This window comes from Alligator mississippiensis, chromosome 2 (assembly GCF_030867095.1).
Source record: "Alligator mississippiensis isolate rAllMis1 chromosome 2, rAllMis1, whole genome shotgun sequence".
Taxonomy (NCBI): Eukaryota; Metazoa; Chordata; order Crocodylia; family Alligatoridae; genus Alligator; species Alligator mississippiensis.
The window spans coordinates 71,033,001-71,060,466 of NC_081825.1; the positions used below are offsets into that span (position 1 = coordinate 71,033,001).

General features: G+C 43.7%; 2 protein-coding genes across 3 annotated transcripts in view; one reads left to right on the forward strand and one right to left on the reverse strand.

Moving 5' to 3' along the window:
* Nucleotides 1–517, reverse strand: part of PRIMPOL (primase and DNA directed polymerase) — a 32,417-nt gene extending 31,900 nt beyond the window's left edge. The window contains exon 1 of the mRNA XM_059721839.1: nt 412–517. The gene's annotated coding sequence lies outside the window, so the exon portion shown is untranslated. The remainder of the gene's footprint in view (nt 1–411) is intronic.
* Nucleotides 7–22,591, forward strand: CASP3 (caspase 3). 2 transcript variants are annotated; one of them, XM_006263877.4, is made up of 8 exons: nt 7–356; nt 10,880–10,978; nt 12,031–12,060; nt 12,463–12,587; nt 13,574–13,702; nt 14,852–15,027; nt 16,000–16,117; nt 20,794–22,591. In XM_006263877.4, exons 2-8 carry the CDS (start codon nt 10,905–10,907, stop codon nt 21,018–21,020), a joined length of 879 nt encoding a protein of 292 aa, XP_006263939.1. In that variant the 5' UTR covers nt 7–356; nt 10,880–10,904; the 3' UTR covers nt 21,021–22,591. The 2 variants fall into 2 exon arrangements, with proteins under 2 accessions (XP_006263939.1, XP_019336883.1); XM_019481338.2 differs by lacking the exon at nt 7–356 and adding an exon at nt 720–1,896.
* The last annotated feature ends 4,875 nt before the right edge of the window (nt 22,592–27,466 follow it).

Here is a 27,466-nt window from a genome sequence, read left to right on the forward strand (position 1 = left end):
CTTTTTGGCAGGCGAGTCACAGGCCGCGCCCTGACTGATCCCCTGCTCCCGCCCTGTCTGCCGCTCCGCTTGCTGCTCCCTGCCGCGTGGGGCAGAGGGAGGCCACGTGCAGTGCCAGCCCTGCAATAGGTGCCCCAGGCACGACCCCGGCCCGGTGACGGGTTGCGGGACACCGCGGCCCTCCCACAGCGGCACCCCCTCAGCCCCACTCCCCGCGCTGTATGGGTGGGGAGCCGCCGCAAAGGCTGCTGGGAGCCCCCCCCTCGCGCTTCGAACCCGCCGCGCGGGGCGGGGCGGGGCGGGGCTTCGGCTTCTCTCTGCAGGCGGCAATCGCAGCGGGACCAGCAGGGCGGCAGGTCAGTACCACAGCGCGGCGCCGGGAGGGGCGGGGAAAGGGAGGGGGGATTTCACCCCGTGGTGCTGCTCTTGCGTCCCGTGCGAGGACCCGTCCTATCGCCGCGGGGGGAGGGAGGTGGCGGCGCGGCCCCGCCGGACAAAGCCTGCGCCCGAGGCGGGGCACCAGGCGGCGGAGCCTGCGCGGACTTGGCGGCGCCGCCCCAGCCCCGGCTTTAGTGCTCAGCCTCGTCCTCCGCCCCCCGCTACTCCGCGTGGTCGAGACCCGGCTACCCAGCGCGGCGGTCCCCGCTGGCCCGGGCACTTGGCAGTAGGGAGTGGTGCCCGTTCCTCCCCCGCCTCCTGAAGTGCCGCTGTAGAAACACCGTTTGAGTGAGGTTGTACCCCTCACTGGTGCAGGAACTAGGCAAGAGGCAAGGATTTATGTGGGTGGAGTCTTGTACTGGACCCCGATTTGGTTGGGAGAGACTTAAACAAGCTTTTGAACGCAGTTGGAGCTGGGTGTTGCTGTTGAAGTGTCCCTGCCCGGCTCCCTGCAACTGCTGCTTTGACTAGTCCTGTGCCCTTTCACTTCCACATGTCCCCTCTTCCCCTGGTGGCCACTGTATTCAGCAGCTCAACTAGGTCTGTCCCGACTGAGCGGTTACATCGTGGTTGGGGCACTAGCAGGAGTCTGGACACCAGGTTCCAGAACAGCTCTTCTGCTCATGCGGCTCGTGCAGCCAGCCAAAAAATGCCAAAGATTTGGTGACATGCTCAGGCAGCAGCACTTTTCAAGCCAGGGAAGGACCCAGCTGTCCCAAAGAGCTTCAAACTTGTCTCTCTGCTATACCACACATACAGATTATACGGCTAGCTGATGCTGAACTGGCTTGTCCCATACGTAAATAAATGCCTGATCCCCAAACAGGGCAGCCTTCGCCCTGGAAAATCAACACCAAGCCAGCTGCTTATTCTGACTCAAGATACTGAGGATGGTTTTGAAAGAGGCCAAATCACCAGAGCTGTGTTTATCAACCTAACAGCCATCTACGATATAGTTAACCACCAGTTCCTCCACAAGACCCCGGAAATGACAAAAGATCTGTGCCTTACAGAACTGATGTGAACCCAGCTCAAAAACACTTTTTTGCCAAACTGGATGGGAAGTGAAGTAGATGGAAGTGACATTAATGGCCTCCCCCAAAAGAAGCATACTTGCACCACTGTTGTGGAACTTGACCAGCCAATCAATTTGGAAACAAGGTTTCATCTGTTCAGACAACCTGCCCATAACAAGCCCAAACACTAACTTTGACAATGTTGAAAAATCCCTTACGGAAGCACTAGTTGGCCTAACTTCATACTACACTGAAAACCAGTTATATATCAACCCAACAAAAACACAACCATGTATGTGCCTTCTGTCTGAAAAACAGTGAGGCCAACCACCGACCGGCTCAGCATTGGATGTCCGGGACCCCACTATCCCACTGTCCAAATCCAGTTTACCTTGGAGTCACCCTCGATCAAACCCTCTCATACATGAAGATGAAAGCAAAGGTGAGTACTCAGAATAACATTCTGCATAACTTCACCAGCTTGAAATGGGGAGTGAGCCCCTCAACCACTGGAAGCACTGCTCTGGCTTCCAGCTTCTCTGCTGAGTATGCATGCCCTGTACTAAGCACCTTGACCCTATTCTGAACGATAGCTGCTATCACAGGATGTCTGAAGCCTACCAGGATAAACAGGGCTAGCTGGCAATGCTCTGCCTGACATCAGAAGAATAGTGGCCTGCAGGATAGAATCATCGAGACAAACTGAAGATGTGAGATGCCCACTGTATGACCATCCCGCAATACCCAAACATCTGAAATCACGCAGGAGCTTCCTCACCAGCACCCATCCTCTCAATGCCACGCTCAAGGAGACAAGACTACTACACATGTGGAACGAAAGGCTGAAGAAAGTACCTGACAGCGGAATAAGGGCATTCCAGCAGCCGAGTCCTTATCACCAGGGGCTGATGAAACATGGCAAAGGTGGCAGAGTCTCAACCGCCTACGTACCAGAGTTAGGTGCTGCAAGATACTAATGAAGAAGGGGCTATACCATCGGTTCAACCATCTCTGACTGCGACAGAGAGCTTCAGATTATGCAACTCCTGCTGTAATGTCTGCTGTTTGCAGGCACGTGTACAATGAAAGACCTCATAAAGTACAATAAATGAGCATGAGCATGTGTAACAAAATGGTCAAAGGTGGTGTAGAGACATGAGAGGAAGATGACAACCAAGCAATTGGTCCAATAAAAGATACCACCCACATACATCCTTGACTCTGACATGGAAATAGTAAGTTTCTGCAGCCCCCATGGTTTCCATCAAGGTCCCTGTCCAAGGTATTGTCAACCTGAACCTGTTAGGAAAGAGGAGTGTGCTGGCATTTATGTCAGGTTGCAACCCTTGACCTATGCCTTGTGGTTTCTTTGTTGCATATCTGTCTCCCATTGGGTATTAGATACACTTGAAATTCTGTTTCTTACTCGAAAAGCCATCTGAACTAAAGTGCTTAGTTGCTACAATGATGAAAGCAGTATAAGAGCTGTATATAATGGGTCTGTGCTGTTTTATCCAGCCAACATTTCTGGGTCATCTCCTCCAGGAGCAAATTCAAGGCCTGATATTCCTGTTGTTTCCAGAATTTTTCAGGTGTCACTATGAAATCAGTGCAGTTCTTGACAGTTTTGCTACAGCCTAATAATCCTGAATAGTTAGCTGACATATTTGGCTGAAGTTGTTGCTGAAAAATGTAGTTTGAGATTGACTGAAATATTTTGCAAAGTTATGCAGATTGCAGCAAATCAAAAATAAATTCTAAAATGGTTGACACCTGTTGTTTTGACTTTCCTGTTCAAAATACTGTTTAATTTCCAAATTTTACCTTCATTAAAATACTTCTGAAGATGTTAAATAATGTTCAAGAAGAGAATTAAAAAAATGATTTAAGAAACTAACTTCCCTTTGTTTCTACATTGGTCTAAGTGTTCTGAATAGCATCTGGGAAATTGAGCACAAATGGTAAAGTCTATATTACAGTAAGTTATGGACAACTGGTGAAGTTTATAGTATTTCAGTAACAGTTGCTTTCAGTAAGCGGACTTATGGTCCATTGGCTTCTCTGAACCTGTTTATATAGACACACAGTTTCACATTCATGATGTGCTTTTTTTAATATCCTTCATTATGCATGATTATATTGTTTTTATTTAGAGAGCTAAGGACTTGAATCAGATGGGCTACTGCATTGGTTTCCAACCCTTTGCTTGCAGGCAATATGTTTCCCAAAGGATACTCCAGCATAGCTCCTGCAACAGGAAATCTTGCTTTCCCCAGATACATCTTCCTTTAGGTTAACAGGGAGAACAAAGTGTGATGTTTACCACAGAAAATTATTTCTTCAGTATTGTTACCACTGAAGGCTGGGGACTGCTGAGGTAATAAATGAAGAATGACTAATTGAAATTGGACCTGCATAATACAAGAAGTTAGGCTGGTGAGCAAAGAAAAGCCTTTTAGAGAGTTTACAGCCACAGTGCAGTCTCTGCTTATTGTTAATTCATAGATGTTATGGCCCAAAGCCACCGTTACTGTTATGTGGTTTAACTTCTTGAATAACCTAAGCCATTTAATTTACTCCCAAATTTATGCTTTGAGTTGTAAAGCTTTTAGAAAGCTATCCAGTCTTCACTGAAAGATTTCAAATGATGGTGAATCTACCATATCCCTAGGTTACAGTGGTTAATTATCCTCCTACATAATAGCTACACCTCATTTCAGTTTGAATGTTTCTCATTTTAGCTTCCAGCTACTAAGTATTGTCATGCAGCTGTCTGCTAGGTTAAAGAGCCCTTTGAAGTGTAGGATTTTTTTCCCCATTTACATGGCCAGGTCACTTCTTATTTCTCAGTTTTTAAGCAAATAGTTTGAGCTGTGTAAATCTCTCATTGTAAAGTATATTTTCTAGTTCTCAGATCTTTCTTATACTTTCTCTGAAGTCCTTACAATCTTTCAACATCCCTTTTAAAAGTTTGGATGTAATATCAACAGTGGAGTCTTAAATCAGAAGGCAGGGTAGACCTGCACTGTATATGCTAACTAAATCAGAAGTGCATAACATAAGCCAGGGGTTCCCAATCTTTTTATGCTGAGGACCAGCAGGAAGTGACCGCGGACTGGCAAGCCGTGGACTGGAAGTGACTGTGGACCGGCAAACTGCAGACCAGCAGTGGCCAGCATACTGTGGGCAGGTAGCCAACCCTTTTTCTATATTCAGAATAAAAAAGGGTTGACTGCTGCTCCGCAGTATGCTGGCCACTTCCATTCCATGGCCACTTCCAGTCCTGCAGACCAGCAGATAACCCTTCGCGGCCCACCATGGGGCCACAGCCCAGGAATTGAGAACCCCTGGCATAAGCTTTATGAAAGCTTTGCAAAAGCTTATACTATGCATCTCTGATTTAGTTGGTGTGCAAGGAGCAAATCTACCCTGCCTTCTGCCTTACCAATTAATCTTTTCAGCCAAAACATTTCACTGGACAAATATATTCATTAGGTATCTAGAATAACCGCATAATCCTTTTCTAAGTCATTGCTTTCCAGGATACAATCCTCCTTTCCAATATGGCTTATATTGATAGTAGATTTATGGATTTACATTTTTTGTTTTGTTTTGTGTTAGCATATTTTCTATTCAGAATAAATCATCAAGTATTAGCCTTACTGAAATAAATTTCCTTAGTGGCCACAGGCATAATTAGGAAACCAAATTACAGTGTAGTACCTCCACACTTCAGCTACTGTGTCATGCAGTATGTATTGTTTGTTTTTTTTCCCCCATGTTGCATCAGTTTACTTGACAGAGCCTAACTTAAGCATTTGCCATCTGCGATCTATGGATGCAAACAAACCATGAAGCCATCCCTGGGGTTAATAAAAAGAGATGCTTTAAGAAATACTGTTTAGAGCAGTGGTTGACGGTGTTTTCCAGCAGTGGAATGGAATGGCCCAGCTTGTGTCCAAGGCAGGCTGGCACTAGGACTTGTCTGTCACTGCTGCTTGCTCCTGCTGGCACTTCTCTCTCCTGCCTGGCTGCAACACAGCACAAGAAAACTCCCCACTACTGAGCTTTCCAGCTGATGCAGCCCTGCCCCCCCCACCTCCTCCCACCAAAGCCCCAGCTCTGCTAATCAGATTCCATGGCCCATAGGTTACTAACCCATGCTTTAGAGGGTTAAGAGACTAGAAACCACAATTCTCTCCAAAAGATGCGAGGAACTCATTTTCCCTATTGACACTTGAGGACTGCTGATATGATTCCCATGAAGCCTTTGTCAGTGGAAGGATGATAGTTCCACTAATGCTTTTCACAACACTCCATAATTTTCTGGATGTGGCTGTTAGAAAGCACTTACCATTCATCTCTTGCCCACCCATTTGGGCCAGGATTCTTTCCTTAAGTGTTAAAGAAACATACTTTTTTTGTCTCTCTCTTTTTTTTAAATAGTTTTATGCTCCGTATACAGAGAGTTCATTGCAATAACTACTGTTGTCTTTGTTTCATAGCACAGCATAAAATATGTTCCATATGTGTTTAGTGTTTTGTGTACTATGGTTATGTAGACAGTAACTCCACAGATCCAGTTTTCAGTAGCATGAGTAAGAAAGTGTGCAGTATTTAATATTAGCAAAATTCTGTAGAGAAATGTCGTTTAAATGTTTATTATTCAAGTCTGTTGTTTCTTTGTTCCCTCTAGGCTGGTCATTTTAAACAGCAGTACTGGTCATTCCAGTATTCCATGCATGCACATGTTCTGCTTGTTCTCTTAGTTCAGGGGTGTCAAACTCACCTCCCCCCTATTAAATCCACACAGCAGGGCTCCTCATGATCATGCCTCCAAAATCTCTGGTCCTCCCCTAGCCCAGCAGCCTGGAATGAGTGCCTCTGCAGGCCAGATTCTGCCCTTGGGCCATGTGTCTGACAGTCTTGCCTTAGAAGAATATTTGCAGTTTTCCAGTGTAATTGTATAAGGTGAAAAACTGCAGAGAGAAAATAAATCACAGATGATCTTGTAAAATTCTTAACTCATAGCTTCTGTTTTGGGATGCTTATTTTAGTATCGCTGTGATGATCACTACTTCACAACAGTTGGCATATATTAAACACGTGTTGTCTTGTCCATAGCCATTTGAATGTTTCAGGGTGTTTGAATGTTTTAGGGTGTGTAGAGTAATTGGATACCATTCAGTTATTTACTCTTTTTATCATAGAAATTGAATATTATTTCAATTTATAGCAATTTGTCATATTGTATATATTTCATAATTCAGATATATACTTGTGTCCTGAAATGAAGCATTGTTAAACTGGAGTTAGAGATTGGATTTGTAATGGCTCACTCATTTGACTTTTGTAAAGAAGCATAGTAACCGATCATTGTTACAACAAAAGGAATAACCTGGAAGAGCTATGCTAATTAAAAAAAATTATATTCATAATGTACTATGCATGTAGGTTATGAAAATAATTTTGTTTTGTAACCTGCCAGCAGTTCTAATTTTTGGACCTGCTTCAAAGATTCCTTCTTTGGCACACACCCCTATACATTAGTTTACAGAACACACTTACCCCTTTTGCAGCATCTGTCTCTTATGTCTGTGATCTTTTTTATTATTATTAAATATAAGAATTGAGTAGAAGCTACCCTGTAATGTAAAGTAAATATTCTACTAGCTACGGAAAAAAAGATGCATGTTATGCCAGTGGTGACTTCAGCTATTTCTTTGGGGGCTTTTTATTTTATTTTAAATTCTATCACTGTTAAAAGCTTCTCTTACCTAAGCTGATACTTTAAGCATTAGGGATACAAATCTATAGAAGCAAAACAAAGAATAAAAATCTATAGAAGAAAAACAGTAATTTAAATTAATTCTGAACATGTTTTCCCAAAGTACTTTTTTCATCCTTCATAGTATGAGATCACCCTCCCTGGAGAGATGTATCCTCTGTTTGACAGAGTATGACATCATCGCATTAGCTAAGTAAGATGAGGTAATTCTTAGCTATACTGCTATAAATTAGCTAGAACCAGCCTTCTCCCAAGAGCATTGCTGCTGCCTTGTGTTGGTATCAGCATTCTGAAACAGAAAAAAATGTTTCTGACACAGCCCAGCAACAAAAAGATGACTGCTCCTAGGTCTGTCTTTTGTTCTTCAGACAAGTGCAGCTGAGTTGTTTTATTAAGATGCTCAAAAATTCCTAGGATGTTAAAGGTGAATTGCAGGTATGGCACTGAAAACCAGGTGGATGTATTAGTGTTTTAATGCCCACATCAAGGGGAAGTAGAGCATTCAGCACATAAGTGACCTCAATCTGTCACTTCAGTTCTCATGGTCACAAAGGCTACCTCCATGTAAAAGACCATAGAATACATTAGAGTGATATAGCAGCTGTTACTGTAACCTCTCTGGCCTACGTAACTAGCCAAAAATGTATATAGTAAAAGCCTTTTTTTGTATTTTATAATAGGAATTTACCACACTTTTTGTGTAAAATGTTTGGGGTTTTTTAAATAACTGCAGTTCATGATAATTCAAAGATAGACTTACTACTTATTGGTGCTAAACGTGGAGTTTACAATCCAGTAGTGTTTCAGGGGTATACATGACATTAACATCTTTTCTATACTGGGCAGTTAATATGCTGCAAGCTAAGATATAAATTAACAGTGGATTAGCTACTCTGCCCTGATTTCCCATAGGTGCTGTAAAATCGCACCTTATCTTACTGTGCACTAACTTCCTTGTGTAGACAAGCCCTTAATGATTGTGTCTCTGTGTCCCTGTGCCACTAGAAGAATAAAACTAGAGAGGGTGGGAATTAATGTAAGGTCAGCTGTAGGCTGAAAGCCCCATCTTTTTTTCCTGTTTGCACCAATCTTTACTATTTATCATTTTGGTTACAGTAGCAACCACTGTCCCCAGTCAAGGTCAAGTTCTACGCTAGGCGTTAGATACCATTTGCTTTATCAGGCCCCCTCTCATTTCACTAGTTGGCACCACTTGAACTAGATCCCTAATCAAGTCTAAGGGTACAGGCACAGGACAAAAAGCGGACATACAATGCACATACAATTCCACTTATAAAGCAGCCACATAGGGTTGCAGCTGGGTGCCCTGGGCAGCAACAACTTCTGGTTTCATGAATCAGGTCTGATGAAATAATGGGTAGTCTATTTATAGCTAATGGTAATCTTATGTTTAGATTTGCTGTGTATTGTGTGGTCTTCATGGGCAGCCAAAGATAAACTGTATCTAGTTTTAACATTCGTATGTTTTTTATGGGTTGCAGCAGGGGTGTCAAACTCTCTCCAGGCCCCCAGCTGGATCTGTGAGGCCAGCAGCAGCTGCAGTGGGTCTGGCTTCAGGTCTGAGGGTGAGTGGCCAGCAGCGCAGGTTGGGGAGCAGGTGGCAGTATGAGTCTAAAAGAGGGTGGTGGCTGGATCAGGAGCGGTAGGAGCTGTGGGAGAGCAGACAGTGGTGTGGATCCAGGGGCGGAAGCAGCACAAATAAGGGAACAGATAGCAGTGTAGATCCCAGGATGGACAGCAACAGGGCAAACAAGGACTGTATTTGCACAACCCTAGCTTGCATTGCTGCTGATAGACATGTCTCATTAATCATTACTGATAACTCGCAGTGTTGGATTAAGTTAAAACAATGTAAGCATTTCCTAGTTATAATTGGATCAGGAATCATACCTGACTTATCAGTCAGATGTACGTTGGGCGGGCAGGAAGTTATATACATTACATAGTATATGCTTCCCAGTAATCCTATGGAGCATGTAAATGACCTCTTCAGAGACCTTGCAAACCACTATCTAGCCTCAGTTCAAAGTCTGCCTGTTTGAGGATATTTTCTGTTTCTCTTATGTCTGAACTGGAGCAATCAGAATTTAACACTGTAGTACAGTAGTCAATGCAAAGTAGGAACACAGGGCTGGAAGGAGCCTCTCCAGTCTCCTGCATTCATAAACAGCCATTTAACCACAGATTTCTAAAAATTGTCCACTACAAACCCTCACATACAACTAAAAAGCACAAAACTATAGGTAAAAGATAATTATTTCCTTCAATATCTGATCTAAGACTTTAACATACTGTGGAAGTCAAGCTAATGAATTGTTTGTGTCACTTTTCTGAATACAGGCAACAAATCTGCTGTTCTTCAGGTATAGGGTACTATCCCAGTTCACTGAAGATCTGTACTAAAGGAGTTGCTGTTTTATGTGTCAGTTCTTTCAGTATTCTGGATGGAAATGATCCAAACCCCCCTGATATTGTGACAGAAAGCCATTTAAGTTTTGCTTCCATCAATTATATAATAGCACAATAAGATTTTTTAGGGCTATTTTCTATCTAATTATTTATCCATAGTGCTATTTTATTTGCTGTTTTGAGCAAATGCTGTCATTGATTAGTTCAGACTAACCTCTATGTCTTTTTTCCTGAGTGATTAAACTTAATATAGAACCCAATACTATCTACAGATGGGTCGTATAAGTCTTTCCAAATGTGCAACATATTCAGAAGAAATTGTGCGGGCCAGGTGCGAACCCGCAGCCCTTGTCGCGCTGCACGCGGGCTGTGGCCGGCAGCCCGGGCACGCCGGGTCGGAGAGGGCGGGCGCCGAGCTAGAATTAGGCACAGACACGTAATGCTAGATTTTAAGATTGTTTACTTACACCGAGATGGTTGCGGTGCAGGCTGAAAACTTGCTTGAGTTGCGGTTACAAACAGAAAGAACACGAACAACCACGTGGAGTTTGCTAGGCTCCATGCAAACAGAACTCCGGATGTCCAGGACAAGCGCGCCACAAAGAACTCGTAGATATGTCTTAAGGAAGGTTACCGCACGAAGACGGGAAGAGGTGGGCGGTGGATCAGGCCGCCAAACCCCTCTGGATCTCACACAGGGTTTCTATTACCCTGCCGTGTACCCAGAGTCCCCACAAGATGGATGTGGAGTCCTCTTCGGCTTGGGCGGAAACCGCTCAAGCCTCTTATACGGCTAGCAGGCCAATCGCTAGCCGCCACGTGGGAATAATTTAGAATTAGCCAATAGTGGTGAACAAATTTGCATTCGAAGAGCGGGAACTTTTTGCACCGTGCATTTCTGTGCTGCAAAGAAAATGCACCCTGCAAAGACAGCTGCAAAGTGGCGGGAACTCTCTTCTTTGCACGCGGGTTCTCTGTGCAGCAAAACTCCACCGTGCAATGAAGCTGTAATCCCACGGGGATAATTCTAGTGCCGAAGCACACTCAAAATCATACCTTTGGGTCATGACAGAAATCAGTTATACACATTCAGTCATGCTGACCAGTTGCCTCAGTTGAAGTTATCTTGTAGTTCCTCATAGTAATAAAGCAATGCGTATATAAACTGAAAAGTAGGAATTGGTTTCATACATTTCTGTTTTATTAGGTTTTCACATTAAAAGAGAACAACAATGGCAGACTTAGAAGCTGGACTCCAGTCAGGGGAAGATGTTACAGATGCAAGATCTTTCATTGGCTCTGAACAGTGAGTGGGGTGTCTTTAATTTTACTGTTGTGAGAGGGGACCTTTCAAAGGGTTTTGTGTGGGTTGGAAGTGGGGGTTATATTCACTTTATCTCAAAATCAATTATGTGCATCACCTGTCTGTTGTACCTTAGTGCACAGGATTGCAAGCTCATGTGTTTTGTTTGTTTGTTTGTTTTATAAAAACTATATTGTTGTATTGTTGAAAAGTAGTATGTGATATGATATTATAATCCTGGATCATGCAACCCTTACACATCCGCACAGCTTCAAGCATAAGAGTAGTCCCATTAATAGAGAGAGGTAGTTAGCCATGTTAGTCTGAATTCAAGCAGAAGGCAGGGTAGATTTTCACTTTATAGACTAGCCTCATTAATGTCACTGTAACTTGTAATGTGAGTACAATTTGAGCAGATTTATAGTTGTGCACTATATTGTAACTAGTATATACTAATATACAAATAGTATTTGGCTGGTCAAATAAAGTTTGGTCAATTGACTGGTCAAATATCAGTCAAAAATTGTAAAAAATTACCAACAGATCCAAAAACTACACAGAAAAAAAGCACAATTTTTCATTAAGAAATATGTAAAATATATGTATATAATCATATTTCTGTTAAGAAAACTACAAAAGATATAACTTTTTTTGTAAAATACTTCCAATCTTTGACTGGTCCAAAATATGCAGTTAATTAACTGGTCAATTGACAATATTTGACCAGTCAATTGATTGGCTTTCTAATCCTAGCAAATAGGAATCAAATTAAGGTTACACATCCAGTGTGAAGTTGCCATTTTACAAGCTATTCAGTACTTGTGTGGGCTCTTAACATTCCATTACATAGCTCTTTGATCTAGTTTAAACTCTTGTTCTGCCCTCAGATATATATATACATACGTACATACATAAACACATTTGTTGTTATCGACATTAATAGAGAATACTTGTATCTGGCGTTACCTTTAACATTAGTTAATGAAAATGATAGTAAGGGCTTTTGTTTGTTTGTGATATTTCCATATACTAATTTTTTGTATTTTTCTTGGCAGGCACACTGTCGAAGTAGATGCACTTCCTGGGTATGTAGTCCATCATTGTTAAAAACTGCAGATTAAATAAGTCAAGATGTAATACAAAAAGGTAGATTGCTTTTTTATTTGTCTAACTATGTTTAATAGAACTGTACACATATAGTTTCACATGCTGGAGCTTTACTGTTCAGCACAGTTCTGCAGGCTGTTTTACACAGGTGAATACCTGTTCCTGTGTGGAACTGAGTGGATCTTATCAAGGATATTTACAGTACTCAGCAAGGAGGTAGTGAAAAGTATATTATCACTTTCACTGATTAAAATTGTATCATAACAATATTAATGCTGATATAACATTATAGCAAGATTATAAATTGATTGAGGACATTTTATTTATATGAATGCTTGGTGGACTTTGTAAACTCATCTGTTTATATTTCCTGGTTTCAGAAAGAACCCACCTGCTGGTAAATCCATGGACTCTGAAATACTGCCAGATGACAGTTACAAAATGGATTATCCAGAGATGGGGATGTGTGTAATAGTAAATAATAAGAACTTCCATCCAAGCACTGGTATCTATTTGCTATTTCTATGTTCTTTTTACATTTTTGTCTTAATTGAGATAAAGCGATAAAACATAATTTTCTTCAAAATTTAAATATGTAATGAAATGGTCTTGATATTTGTAAGAAAAATTTAATCAGTACATACTGCAAAACACATGAGGGGTGGGAATGTGTGAATACACCGGAGTATAGGAATAGGGAACTTGCAATCCTTAATAAACAGGTTTGCAATGCAAACCTATCTCAGGTCCTCAGTTTTGGCACATTACTTAAACTCATAAACAATATAAAGCCTACAGGCCTCTGCTTATACCCAGGCTGGGGCTGGGCAGTGAGGAGCTATGATAGGGATGGGCAGCTGGAAGCTCTGCTTGCATTGTCACCGCTTCTCTCTACTCCCTGCTCCTCGACTGTTGTGCAGGCACAGTTTCCATCTGGTGGGGAACTGAGCCAGGGCTGGGCAGCTGCCAGCTGTGCCTGCACTGCTGTTGGGGACAGAGAAGATTTGAGGGGGAAGTGGGAGGAGTGGGTGGGTGGGCAGCTGGGAGAAGTGGTAGCAGTACAGACATAGCTTTCAGCTCCCGTGGCTTCAGGACAGCTCACAGCTGTTTGGCCTCAGCACAGGCTCAGGCAAAGCCCCCTCGCTGCTGACACACCACCAAAACCACCCAGCCTATGCCAGACTGGACCCTCTGACCTACATCTTAAAAAGGTTGCCAGTACTTGCCATAGATTATTTTTTCACAGCATTTCTTTTTTAGAATAAAAATGCTGATTTTTTTTTTTTTAATGAAGAATCTTTGCTTCTCTAAATAAATGCTTAGTGTGAGCTCATGCTTTTTTTACACAGGTGTAAATCTGAAATAACATTGGTTTCAATGGAGTTATTCCAGAGTTATCCAAGTATAACTGAGAAAAGTATTTAGCTCTGATATCTCACTCACATTGTATTTTCATAATGAACTCACAGTAAATCTTTTTTTAATCTATAGGAATGGCATTTCGATCCGGTACAGATGCAGATGCTGCACTTATTAGAGAAACTTTTATAAATTTAGGTTACAAAGTCAAGCTTAACAATGATCTTAAGTGTAAGCAAATTATTGCCCTTTTGGAAAATGGTAAGTACTAATAAGCTAGCCATTAGGGGGGTGTGAAATGGGCCCTATTCAATATTCAAGTCCCTGATTTGGGCTGAATCTGAGACAGCAATTTGATTAGTTGATTCAGATCACTGTCCCTGATTCAATTAGGGCAAATCTGAATCTGAAGATTCGATGCTGATTCAGAGACTCGGCGATTCAGCTATAGACAGCTTTAAATGTTTTTTCTACATACCTCAAGGTACCAGGCATGGCTCATGAACACTGCAATGCCAGGACAAATGGAGTGTCCCACAGGAGTGTGGCGTGCTCGGCTGTGAACTCACACACATGCTCGGCAGTGAACCTGGAAGTGGACTAGAAGTACTTCCAGTCCACTTCTGGGTCCACCGGGGAGCACACTGGGCTCCTGCGCCCCCTCAGCTCGGCAGTCGGCTGTGGGGAGGACCCCAGGTGCCCCCCCAGACCCAGGAGGCACCAGCTGGCAGGGCGCAAGGAAGGACCCCCAGCATTCATGAGGTCCCCAGTACCATGAGGTATGTAGAAAAAACATTTAAAGCTGTGTCATGTCCGAATCTCTGAATCCTTCCAAACCTCTCTGAATCAATTCAGAGGGTTCCGATTCGATTCAGAGAGATTAAAGGGTCTCCTGATTTGATTCAGATTTGGAGATATGGCCACCAAATCAGGCCAGATCTCTGCTGAATCTAATCAGGGACCAAAGCTTTGCACAGCCCTACTAGGTATGCATATTACAATGTTGCTATGGTGTAAAGCACAGGTGTTGAACTCACTAACAGCTCTGCACCAGATCCAATCTGCAGGGCTCCTCATGGACCAGATTCATGTGGGTGGCTGTCACTGCAGAATATTGATTTAGTTAATTTCTTTTTCTAAAGTTCAAAAGACTGGACCACAGGGTCTCTCACCAGCAGTTGAAATTGACTGAGTGGCTTTGAAGGCAGGTGGGGTGGGGCAGAACTATCCTACGGTGAAGTTACTTAATTTACTGTACCCAAATACTGGCACAAATGTAGACAGTAATGCTTTACTGCAGAGCTAATTAGTCAACTGCAGTAAAGGGCATGTGTAGATGCACCCATGAATTGTCAGAATTCCTAAAATAAATACATAAATTTAATATAATTATTTATCTTTTCTTTCAAGTTGCTAAAGAAGATCACAGCAAGCGGAGCAGTTTTGCTTGTGTGTTGTTAAGTCATGGTGAAGAGGGAGTGATCTTCGGTACAGATGGTCCTCTTGAGTTGAAATTATTAACAGGACTCTTCAAAGGTCAAAGTTGCAAGACGCTAGTTGGAAAGCCAAAGCTCTTCTTTATTCAGGTAATATACAACTGATTTGGTAAATACTTACTATGTGCAAGTTTCCCTTAGGCACTGAGGCAAAGCCAAAAGTTTTATGCTTCTTTTGTTTCCAGCTTGAGGAATAGAGTACTTTCTATGAGTACAAGAGGCATGACTCTGGCTCTGTATAGATAGCCAGTTGATATGATAGGCTAAGCTATGAATTTTAGAGGGGTAATTGAAAGAATTATTTAAAATAATGGTGCTCAAACTTTTTGGCCAGCTGGCCGGATGGGCAATGCCCAGGTCGTCCATGAACCAGATCTTATTGGTCCCAATCTGGCACAGGGTGGTTGCAACAGGGCCCCATACAGCTGCACTCAAGGGGACAGGGGGCATCCAGGGGCCCCAGCCCAGCTCAGTGGGTGGGGAGGGGGCATGGCCAAACCCCAGCCTGGCCCTGCAGAGGGGTGAGGGGGGGAGCATTGCCCAGCCCCATCCAGGCCAGGGAAAGGGACATAGCCTGGTTTCATCCTGCCATGGGGGTGGGAGAAGGTCTAGCAGCCTGGCCTAGCCCCAGCCTGCTGCATGGGGGTCAGGGTTTGGGAATTTGGCAGCAGGGAAGGGTAGCAATATTTATTGCCACCACTCCCCTGCAGGCAAATTTCCCAATCCATGGGCAGCCCTGAAGGCCGGAATACCTATGGCTCCATGGGATGCATTTGGCCCGTGGGCTGCAGGTTGAGCACTCCTGCTTTAAAACATTAGTTAGAATTTCAGTGAGTTCTTAAATATGAAATCAACATGTTAAATGAATAAACCTTTAATTTATTAGAACTGGGGCAATCAGTTACAGAAACTCAAATTGTTTTACTTGGCATTTTGACAATCAGATTCTCACTCTTAATTCATTTAATAGTTTTTGAAACGTGAAACAGCTCTTCAAACTATGTTTGAATTAACAGTAAATATTGTAATTATGTCTTTAACTTTTTTTTCTTTACCAACTAGGCTTGTAGAGGGACAGATTTGGATCCTGGCATTGAGACAGACAGTGGACCAGAGGAAAGAATGTGTCAGAGAATACCTATAGAAGCAGACTTTTTATATGCATATTCTACTGCTCCTGGTAAGAGCTTCATTGAAAAATTCTTCATGGCTAAATATATAGAAATGTGTTTGTACTGAGACAGGCAACGTTCTCTGGGTAGACGTGATATCTTTCATTAGACCAACTGAGTAGTTGGAAAAAAATTCTTAGCAAGCTTTTGGACTCAGTCACCCTTCTTCAGGCATAGAGAGTCTCTGCTGTTCTGAGACTCCAAAGAATGAGAGAAGCTAAAAGTGTGACAGGATGTCAAGGAGAATGTAAATAGGTAGAAATTAGGAAAACAAAAGGTAGAGCAGGGTTTTTAGTTGTAGCCGTGTTGGTCTAAGGCAGTGGTCTCCAACCTTTTTAAGTAGGAGATCATCTTTGGCATTTAAAAGCAACCCAAGAACTACTGTGCGCCCCCCGCCCCCACCCAGCAGGTGAATCTGTGGGGAGGGAAGGCAGGGGTGCAGATCAAGGCAGAGGGAGAAAAAAATATTTGGGGGTGCACCCCCCCAGCAGGTAAGTCTGTGGGGGAAAGGGCGGGGGGAAGGGAAAGGGCTGTGAGGGGAGGGGGCAGATCAAGGCTTCAGTCCACTTCCTCCCTCATTGGGGCCTTGATCTGGCCGCCCACCCCCGGCGGCGGTGAGGGAGGGAGTGGGATTGGGGCAAGGCAGTGGGACGAAGCCATAAGTGGCTCATCCGTGGGGTGTGGGGAGAGAGGGGCATGCACCCCAGGAGGGCATGGGGGGCGTGTGCCCCCAGGTTTGCACGCTAGCTGGGCCGGCTGCTGCTGTGGGCTGGGACCAGGGCTATGCTGGGGTGTACTAGGGCCGGGCAGCAGCAGTGCTGAGAGGGGGGCTATGGGGGGTGCTACTGGCACCCAAAAATTCGCCGTAAGCCCCCCATAGCTCTCCTCACAGTGCCACCACCACTGCTTGGCTTGAGTGCAGCATGGCCCAGCTCCCCACCATGAATGCCTTCCAGCCCCAGCCCGCCCTCCCTCCACGCAGATCCCAGGGGGAGAAGGCAGCATCACACTCTTCATGGCAAGGAGCTGGGCTGCACTGCACTCAGGCCAGGCAGTGGAGGTGCTGTGTGGGGGGGGGGGCTACAGCAAATTTTTGGGTGCCTGCATCCCACCCCTCCCATAGCCCTGTTCCTAACACCATCACTGCCTGGCCCAGCATGCAAATCTGGGGGCACAGGCCCCCCATGCCTTCCTGGTGTGTGTGCCCCACACCCCTGGACAACCTGCTTGCAGCTCTGTCCTGTGCCCCAGCTACGCACAGCCTGTCCCTGCTCCAGCCCCGCTCCCTCCTTCACAGCTGCTGCAGCCACCTGCACTGCCCAGCTTTTGTGGGGGGCAGCTGAAGTTGCGGGCTGGGCTTTGCACCCCAAGCCCTGCTGCAGCAGCTGGAGCAGGAGCAGCTTGAAGCCACGTGCATCCCATGCTGAGCTGAGCCTTGTCCCCTGCCCTCCCAGTGGCTGGACACACATGGTGTCAGACCGCTTCCAGGTATGATGCAGCGGGGCTCCAGGTGCAAAGCCCAGACTGGAATGGCAGCTGCTTCTGCCATGCACAGATGCCCCCTAGGGCTTCCACTGGGGTGCACACAGTGTTGGGACCACCCCCTCCTTCCACACCCTTGGAGAGCCACCTGGGCTTGATTCTCCCACCACCCACCCAGCAGGGGCCCCACTCACCTTACCCCTGCTCCTGCCTCTACAGCACTCTGTGCCTTACTGCAGAGGCCTCGATTTTGCCCCCACCTCTCCCTTCCCCATGGACTGACCTGCTAGGCTGGAGGTGGGGATCATGCTCAGTCCCCACCCCTAGCCTTAGATTGACTCCAAGAGGCTCCAAGATTGACCAGTGACCACTAGTCTGAGGAGATAGACAGGCAAGGTCCATTGAGTATATGTAGGTCTTTTATGAGACCAGCTGAGTAGCTGGAAAAAAGTTCTTAGCAAGCTTTCGGGACCAGTCCTGAAGAAGGATGAACTGCTAAGAACTGCTCCCTAAAGCTTGCTAAGAACTTTTTTCCAACTACTCAGTTGGTCTAATAAACTGCACAAAGAACCTTGCCTGCCAAAGATAGAGCAGGGAAGGGAGGTGGGGAAAAAGCACAGGGAAAGAAAGCCAAAGGTGAGGAACGGAGACTACAGTAGTAGTAATTCAAGGTAAAAAAGAAGCTGTCTGGGAAAAAGGAAAAAATGAAATACCTGGAAATTAGGAAAATAAAGGGCAGGAAAGTAGGGTAGGAGAGGGGAGAAATGGGGGTGGGAAAGAAAAGTGTAAGAGGTCAAGTCTGACAGGTACCTGGTGAACGTCTACCTTTCTTTTTGTTTAAATTCATTCTCTTTTTTGTGTTACCACATACATCCACCAAATGAGGTAGTGGTCCAATGGCTCTTTTTACCACAACATGAATATAAGTCTGTATCACTGGCAAACCCTCAGGCTCAAACATTTCTTTGCAGACGCATTGTATACCTGTAACTGATTGGATTCATACAAATTAGGACAAGAAACAAAAAGTATTACTGTTTAGAATGAGGTTGAAGAGAGGCAGGGATTGCGACAGTGGGCGCATCTAGAAGAGATGCTATGCCACCATAGCAACATGCTATGACATAGCATCAGCAGGCACAAACCGTGATGCCGCAGCAACACTGCTGTAGTAACGTGCTCCTTTGCTATAGCACATTGCTACAGCAACCCCTAGAGGCTAATAATAACTGTGTGCTGCCAGTTTGGGCTGTGACTGTGCCGTCATTTAGTATTTCCAACAGGAAGTGCAGTTTCTGTTATTCGGCATCCCTGGGGTAAGGGAATTGCCAGTTATGTAAAAATTCCAGTTATCTGAAAACCCGCAGCAAGAGTTTTCAGATAATGCGGGGTGGCGGAAGCCACTCACGGAGCAGTGACAGCGCAGGGTGCAGGGTGGTGGCAGCGGCTACATGCGGAGCAGTGGTGAGGGTGGCAGCGGCCACATGCAGAGCGGCGGCAGCTGCCGCCGCATGCGAGCTTTCCACTGCCCCGCATCCGGCCAGCCAGCCAGAAATTCTGGTTAATGGAACTTTCAGTTATTTAAATGTCAGATAGCAGAAATTTTACTGTACTAAATGATGGCACATTAGCAATGGCGCAATAGGGCCACGTGTAGACACACCCACGAGTAGCTCAGATTTAGGTCCTGGATCTGTCCATGCTTTCCTTTTTCCCTGATGCATGTATGTCCTGTCATGGTAGCAGCAAATACCATTCATGATGTATTGAAAATGTGAGAAATTGTTTAGATTACTAAAAAACATCAGATTTGGCTAATCTAACCAAATCTTTTATGTTAGAATGCATCAACTGAAAATAGGACTATCGAACGATTAAAAAAAGAATCATAATTAATCACAAGATTTAAAAAATAGTTGCGATTAATCACAATTTTAATTGCACAGTTAAACAATAATAGAATCCCAGTTTATTATAAATATTTTTGGATGTGCGCACACACATACACAAACCCTAGGCAGTTCCCAAGACCTGGCCAACCCCTGTCCCCCCACACACTTACCTGCACCCTGCTTGGCTGGTGTGGGTGGGTGGGTGCGTCTGCCTGGTATGTGTGTGCATGTCTGCCTGGATTGGGGGGCCGGGGTATCTGCCTGCCTGGATTGGGGGGGGGGGGGGGTGTCTGTCTGTGTCTCTGCCTGCCTGGCTGGCTGCCTGGCTGGTGTGTATGTGTGCATGTGTGTTTGTGCCTGATTGTGTGTGTGTGTGTGTGTGTGTGTGTGTCTACCTGGCTGGGGTGGGTGCATGTGCATCTCTCTGTGGCGTGTGTGTGTGTGTGTGTGTCTACCTGCCTGGCTGGTGTGTGTGTGTGTGTGCGTGTGCGTCTTCCTGCCTGGTTGGTGTGTGTGTGTGTGTCTGGCTGGGGGTGTGGGGGGTGTGTGCATGTCTGCCTGGCTGGGGTGGGTGGGTGGGTATGTGTCTGCCTGCCTGGCTAGGGTCAGAGTGTGTGTGTGTGTCTGCCTGGCTTGTGTGTGTGTCTGTGGCTTGCTTGTGTGTGTGTGCGTCTTCCTGCCTGCCTGGCTGGTGTGTGTGTGCATGCGTGCGTGCGTGTGTGTATCTGTCTGTCTGCCTGCCTGGCTGGTGTATGCGTGTGTGTCTCTGTGGCTTGTGTGTGTCTGTCTGCCTGGCTGGTGTGTGTGCATATCTCTGTGGCTTGCATGTGTGTGTGTGTGTGTGTGTGTGTGTGTACACGCGCGCGCGCACACACACACACATACCTGGCTGGGGAGGGGAGGGAGACATGTCTGCCTGCCTGGCTGGTGTGTGTATATGTATGTACATCTGTCTGTTTCTGTGTGTGTCTCTGTCTGTCTGTCTGCCTGGCTGGTGTGCGTGTGTCTGTGGCTGAGCAGCAGCACGGGGGGAGGAGCTGTTTTTCTCCCAGCACACAGGCAAGCACACAGCCAGGACTAACGCACGTTAAACAAATTAACGCATTAATCACAGGCATTCATTGCAATTAATTGACAGCCCTAATTGAAAACATATTGGGATTGGTGTGTTGCCATTTATTTAAAAAACTTTGTGTTTAAATGCTTGATGAAAGATTGTTCTTATGATCAAAATATACTTTCCACAATTGTTGTTCCATCACATTTTGCAAGACTCTATTTGATAAATTTTATGTATCCCACTTCTGCAGGCTATTACTCCTGGAGAAACTCAGCGGTGGGCTCCTGGTTTATTCAGTCGCTATGTACAGTGCTGAAACAGCATGCAAAGAATCTTGAGCTTATGCAGATCTTAACACGTGTAAATCGCAAGGTGGCAGAATTTAGCTCGTGTTCAAACCGAACAGAGTTTGATTCAAAGAAGCAAATTCCATGTATTGTGTCCATGCTTACCAAAGATGTGTACTTTTCTCACTGAAGACCAGCACCTTTATTTGTATTTCTGCATAGAATTTCAGTAATTTATGCATTGAGTACCAGTTACAAATCTGAGTTACCGTTCACTACTGTATGTAAGTAGCCTAGCTGAAATGAAGTCTATTTAAAACTAAATCGGTGCAGTATTAAAGAGGTTAACACGATGTTACCACTAACTGAAATAAGGACAAGTTTGAAAGTAGTGTTTCTGAAAAATTAGGAGGAGACGGATTGAATCGCATATTCTCTGTTTTAGACGCATCATTTCATTCTGGATGGAGTAGGAAGTCATGAAACTTTAGTTTCTCTTTTCATCTATGAAATCTCATTAGGAAGGGATTCAGAAAATGGTATGCACCAGAATCATTTCACTGATGGTGGTGATACTGCATTAGTGTCACTACAAATTAGTGTATTTGAGAAGTACCATATTTTCCTCACATAACACACACATTTTCCCCTAAATCAGCTGGGGGAAATTTGAGTGTGTATTATATGTAAAAAAGATGGATTCCCAGAGGTCCAGAGATTTGATGGCAGGGGATGCAGTGGTAGCAATAATTGTTGTGGCTTCCAGAGCCATAGCAATTAACACTGCCACCACTCTCCCACTGCCAAGTCTCCAGATCCTTGAGGAGGCCCTGGCTGGCTGACATGCTACTGCATGCCAGATTGATCCTGTATGCCAGCCCAGTCCACAGCTGAACCCAGCACCCCAGATCAGGCTGATACATGGGTCAGTCCATATCTGAATCCAGTGCCTGGCCATGGAGACCCCAGACCTCAGGTACTTGCCCATACTCCATGGTAAGATTTTTTTTTTTTTTTCCCCTTTCTTGGGGCCTTCCAAAAACCAAGAGTGCGTGTTATAATCAAGATCATGCTATAGGTGAGAAAACATGGTGCTCTAGAGGACTGTGTGAACTATGGGAATATACCATTCTTTGTATACAAGGAGGCATCCTCTTCATCCAGCTGTTTTGTGGATGGAATTGAATAGCTAAGACAGCATTCCTGAAAAATGCTCCTTGCTCACTACTCTCAACTCCCTATAGATGAAGGTGCTTAACACCTGCTGACAGCACTTGATGCCTTGCAGGATGAAAACAAAATGGGACTATACTTCGAGTGACAAACTCCACTGTTTTTGGCCATATATCATGAGATGTTTTTGTTTTTGTTTTTCTTTAAATACTGTGTGTACATTATTCAATCTGTCACCAAAAATAAATGTGTCATATTGGAGAAAACTCAACGGCTTTTTTTAAAATATCAATTTTTATAATTTAATAAAAGGTGTGGTAAAACAGCATATTTAAATCTCTCATTAGGTTTTTCCACTTAGTGAGACTATACTGGTATGTAAAAGTGAATCAGATTTTTAAAGTCGTAATAAGTTTAATCATAAATATTTTTATCTTCATTGATAACAGTCAAAATCTTCTGATTTAATAGAAAAAGGAAACTCAGAATTGTAAATGACTATTGGATGCCTGCAGACAAGACTTTTTAAACTTTAAAAAAAATTTAAAAAATCAAAAAGACTTTATCAATTAAATATTGTTAATTTAACTGTGCTTTCCTGTTCTTTATTCTCATCTATTTTTCAACCTAACTTGTACAGTTTCAACTTTACATTCGTTTAACCTTTCCTCCCACCCTCATCTGTTGTGGATTTTCTTCCCTTCTTCACACCAAACACTGAGAGGAAATGAAAGAACAATAGATCAGTTTTTATATAGAACCACATTCTGAGGCACTTGTAATTGTGCACATGAAGTGTTAAAACTGCTCAAATTGTCTGGGGGAGGGAGAGACCTGGGTTCCAGTTCCTGTCTCTAATAATAATTTGCAGAAAAGTATTTGGTGGACCAGCTGCTGAAAGCTACATCTTTCCTTTCTTATGAGTTTCTTGTGGGTTTTAGCTTTTTTTAAACTCTAGGTACCCTTTGGAAAATGCCAGCTCTTAGCTTCTGACTGTGGAAAAACAACAGAACAATTCTTTTTTTGCAAAGAATTCAAAGCATAACAGGTCAGAATGTTTTGGATGCTGTGGGTTCCTAATGGAAATCTCTGGTTTATCTTGTGAATCATGTGTAGGTGTTTTACACCTGACAAGGCTAATAATGCATCCTGAAAATGATCTCTCAGTACTCCAGGGTGCTGCAGCATACTGATTGAGAAATCACTGTTATAGAGCCATATCACTAATTCTTCCATGCAAAGGGAAACAACTTCAGTAGAAATGCACAAGAGCACCTAATACCAGAGTACTCGATAACCTAGTGATTAGAGCTTTTGCTTTGTCAGTGGGAAATGCAGGTTCATATCCTCTCAGACAAAGGAAGAAGTTGGAAACCCTGGTGTGACTCATCCTGGGTAAGGGGTTACAAAGCTTCCTTGATCTAGACATTTTTTTCCAGATAGAGGTGTTCTAGGCATCTTACTGTAGAAAAGGGGGGTTACTCTTCGTATTTACATACCTGAGATTTGTAGGATTTATGATGTTCTCCCATCCTTGATGTCTTCTACTGGTTAGCTTAGATAGCTCCCTATATATTTGCTTACTTTTGTGGGTACCAATCTTAAGACACCAAAGTATACCCACATATTGTATAGGAAGCCTACATGCCTGTCTACGTTGGTACTTTTGGATTGCACTCAGTAGCTAGGGAGCCTCGCCATATGTGCTGCAGTGCTCAACTGCTTATTAATCTAACCCAAAGTAATTACAGAATGGGCATGCTTCTGAAACTTTCATATTCCTCTATGAAAATGCAACTTCTTTCACTGAATACGTTTTCTTGCCTGGGGAAAAAATTCTGTTCCTAAGTCTATAGTGTGCCCTTTTCTCCCATTTATGAGTCAGGAGATGCTGGATTTCTTTCAGTACTGAAGCATCCGTGAGGTTCTAATTGCAGTTTTGTTTTACTGGAAAAAAACATGGGTTTGTGTCCTCAGTTTACTCAAAAAGTAAGGTAGGTTTTCTCATTCAAAGCCTGTTACCACTGCTGCTATTACTAGGATCAGGAGTAGGAAAAAAACAAAACATGCTTTTTAGCCAACATGATACCAGTTTAATGCACCCAGTCAAAAACAGATGTGAACCAAAATGGAAGCCCAGTTGTACAGAAGATACATGCATCTTTCAGGTAACTAAAATAACTCTTGTTGCATGTAAAACAGATGATAAATCTATAAGTGGACCCTGGCTGAGCCAATTTAGTTCCAGTTATAAGGACAGTAAGAGAAGGGCTGATGAGAAGGGACAGCAGATTCACAACTATGCAGATCACTAACCAAGGGATGAGATTTGACTGGGGATATCAGCCATAAAGCTACACTGGGTGCATCTACATGAGACATTTACTGCGCAGTAAATGTCTCAGCATCTACAAATGCATCCCTGTTGGGGCACACAAAACTAATAAACTCTGCAGCAGGGTAGTATTTGTAAATACTACAAATACCACCTGGTTAGCCCTGCACTGGAGCACCCTCATGCCCCAGTCAGCCCCTCCGCAGCACCTTGAGCTGGGCTGGCAGGCTGGTCCCCTGGGCTGCCGGCCACCCGGGGCTGCTGCAACCCAGCTCAATGGGGTGCATGTGTAAACCACATGCCCAGAAGCAATCCACTATGGTGCATTAATGACACATGTAGATCCATCCACTGGCAACAAAATAATTCCGTGTGTTGGAAGAGGGGTTCTTTTCTCTGCAGTTCCATGCCCATTACAAATTTTCAGCCCATCAGGTTGAGTATTACACTGAGATCAAAGGGTTGAATTTGAAGGGCTAAAGCTGGGAGTCAGGAAGTCTGGGTTGTATTCAAATGCCGCTAAATTGTGGTTGGAGCTTGAGTAAATCACTATCATCTGTGATCAGATTTTCCCCATCTCTAAAATAGCAGGGCAGTATGGTCTTAAAGTAACATTCCTTAAAAGGTTAATGATAAGCAATATATAAATGTTAATTTATTATTATTACAATGTCATTATACAGTCCTTACCCATATGATTTACCATACTGAAGTCATAACTACAGATTACTAATGAAACTGGATGGTTATTCAGCTAAAAGAATGGTGGGGAAGAGAATTACACCTCCATTTTTCAATAATTATGTAAACGAAAAGAAAAATCAGACTAAATCTAGGCCTAATAGCATGATTAGGAACATAAAGGAGTTGGAGGGAGAGGTAGTATTTTCATCAGTCCTTCCATGTGGGAAGACAGGCCCAAGCAGGGACAAATGTATCTTGAATACCTTGTTATACAAATGGTGTCAAGAAGATGCTTTGACTGCTTTGGCTGTGGGGAAGGTATTCTATAAAGCGGCCTGTTAGGCAGAAGCCTTTAAGCTATTAGGCATAGGCGTTTAAATGAATGTTTAATGGGGCCAATGACAAAGATCAGCAGGTGAGTGGAAAATAAATAGTAACCTAATCAAAGGGCTTAACTCTGGGACAGAGAGAGGCTGGAAAATTGCCAGTGAGCTATAGGAGGAATGAGGGGAAAACAGTGGAGCAAGTTTATGCATATCTTAGATGTATGGACATTAAGGCTAGAACAAGAAACAGAAAGAGCTAGCAAGCTACCAGTACTCCATGGGCATGAGATATGCTGTGTGAAATCACAAGTGCATTTGGGAAAAAGGAAGTTATGTTTTATATCATGTATGTGTACTATTTTAGAAAGAGAGAATACTTACTCCAAAGGACAGGAAGATGGGAGAAGCAGCATTGTTAAAAGTCTAGGTCAGGGGTTTTCAACCGTTTTTAATAAGTGTACCCCTGAAAGCTGAACACGGAGCAGGGGGAGGGGCGGGCAGGGGTGGCACATGGTTGGATGCGGAGTGGCGGCAGCGTGGGGTGGTGGATGGCGGCGGTCCGTGCAAGCTTCCCTCCCCACCCGCACCATGTCCAACCAACCGAGCAGCACTTGTGCAATCTGCAGAGGGGTGCCGATGCCCTTGCTCCATCCCGGCCCTGCTCCTAGGAGGCGGCAGTGCGGGGTGGTGAGTGGCAGCACTCCATCCCCACCCACCCACGCATACCCCTAGGACCTTCCCAAGTGCCCTGGGGGGAATGCGTACCCCCGGTTGACAACTCCTGGTCTAGGTGAAGGTAGATACCTTTGAATGTACATACAAGATTAATACCTTTGAATCTTCTAGCACAAGTCAGCTAAACACATTAAGAAACCAGCATGTATATAAAACCAAGAAAAATTATATTTGTGTTCACTGACAGCATGGTGAGCATGGTTTCCTGTAGAGGCAAGGTGCAAAACAGTCAACTGTTGTAAAAGATTCTCTTTCACGTTTCAACCTTGCTTACTGAAACAGTTTAGGTTAATATTTAAGAGCATTTTTTTGCTCAGAATTATACCTAAGCAACACCATTCAAGTCAGTATATCACACCAATGTAACTCTAAGCAGAACTGGCCCAATGGCATCAGGTTTAGCTTGATTTGTTTATGTAAGTTGCCATAAACATTAGATTGGTTATCATCTTATATGCAATGGTTCTAGTCCTACCCACGTCCCTTGGTAATATCATGTATTAATTCAAACTTTGAACAGACCCATTCTTCCAAGTCCTTTCTCCTGGTTTCCATTACAACTCCTCACCCTTAACATTCCACTCAACTTTGAAAGCTCCTTTTGTGCAATTTCCCTCCACATTTAAATTATTTTTTTTCCTCTAAACTAGTCTTTTCTTTGACAAGTCATTGACTAAAAACTGCAGGCAAAGTGTTAGTTGCCATGTTGAACATTTGTTCTCTGTGTTAAAGGTTATCTTACCTCAGTTCACAAATCCAGCTTCTTCCTTTCTGTTATTAATTTATTGGGACCATTTTCAGAATGAAATTAATTTAGCTAAAACATGCATTAAATAAAGTGCAAACAGGAAATCAAATGTTTAACCTGGTCTGCACATATATATTCTGATTATTAGCGGACTAATAATATTTAAATTTCAAACTATCATCATTTTGTTTTTATGTACACTACTGAATACAGTACCTTGGCTTAAAAATAATAGTGATTGTAATAATATAGTTTTATTTATAAAGAATTTAAAAACTAGTAATACAGTAAATTGATTTCTTCAGTCACATCCTACAGTTGGGTTTATGCACATTACTCAATAAAAATAATTTTAGTTCTATATTTCTGCTAATAATGATGGTGGATGGTATAATTATCATATCAATCTATCCCAACTTTTTAGATCATGTAGTGGTGTGTGAAACATCAGTTCATTACCACAGGGTGTCACTATAGCTAATGGAATAATCGACACCAGCAGTGAACATTAGCACATCAGTGTATCTGAAAATAAAAAAGATTCCCATCTTGCATGATCCCTAACTCTAGCCTGTGAGAATCACCCTTTCCAGCTGGCAAGCCATAGGAGTTTCAGGAGGTGATAGGAGATTGCA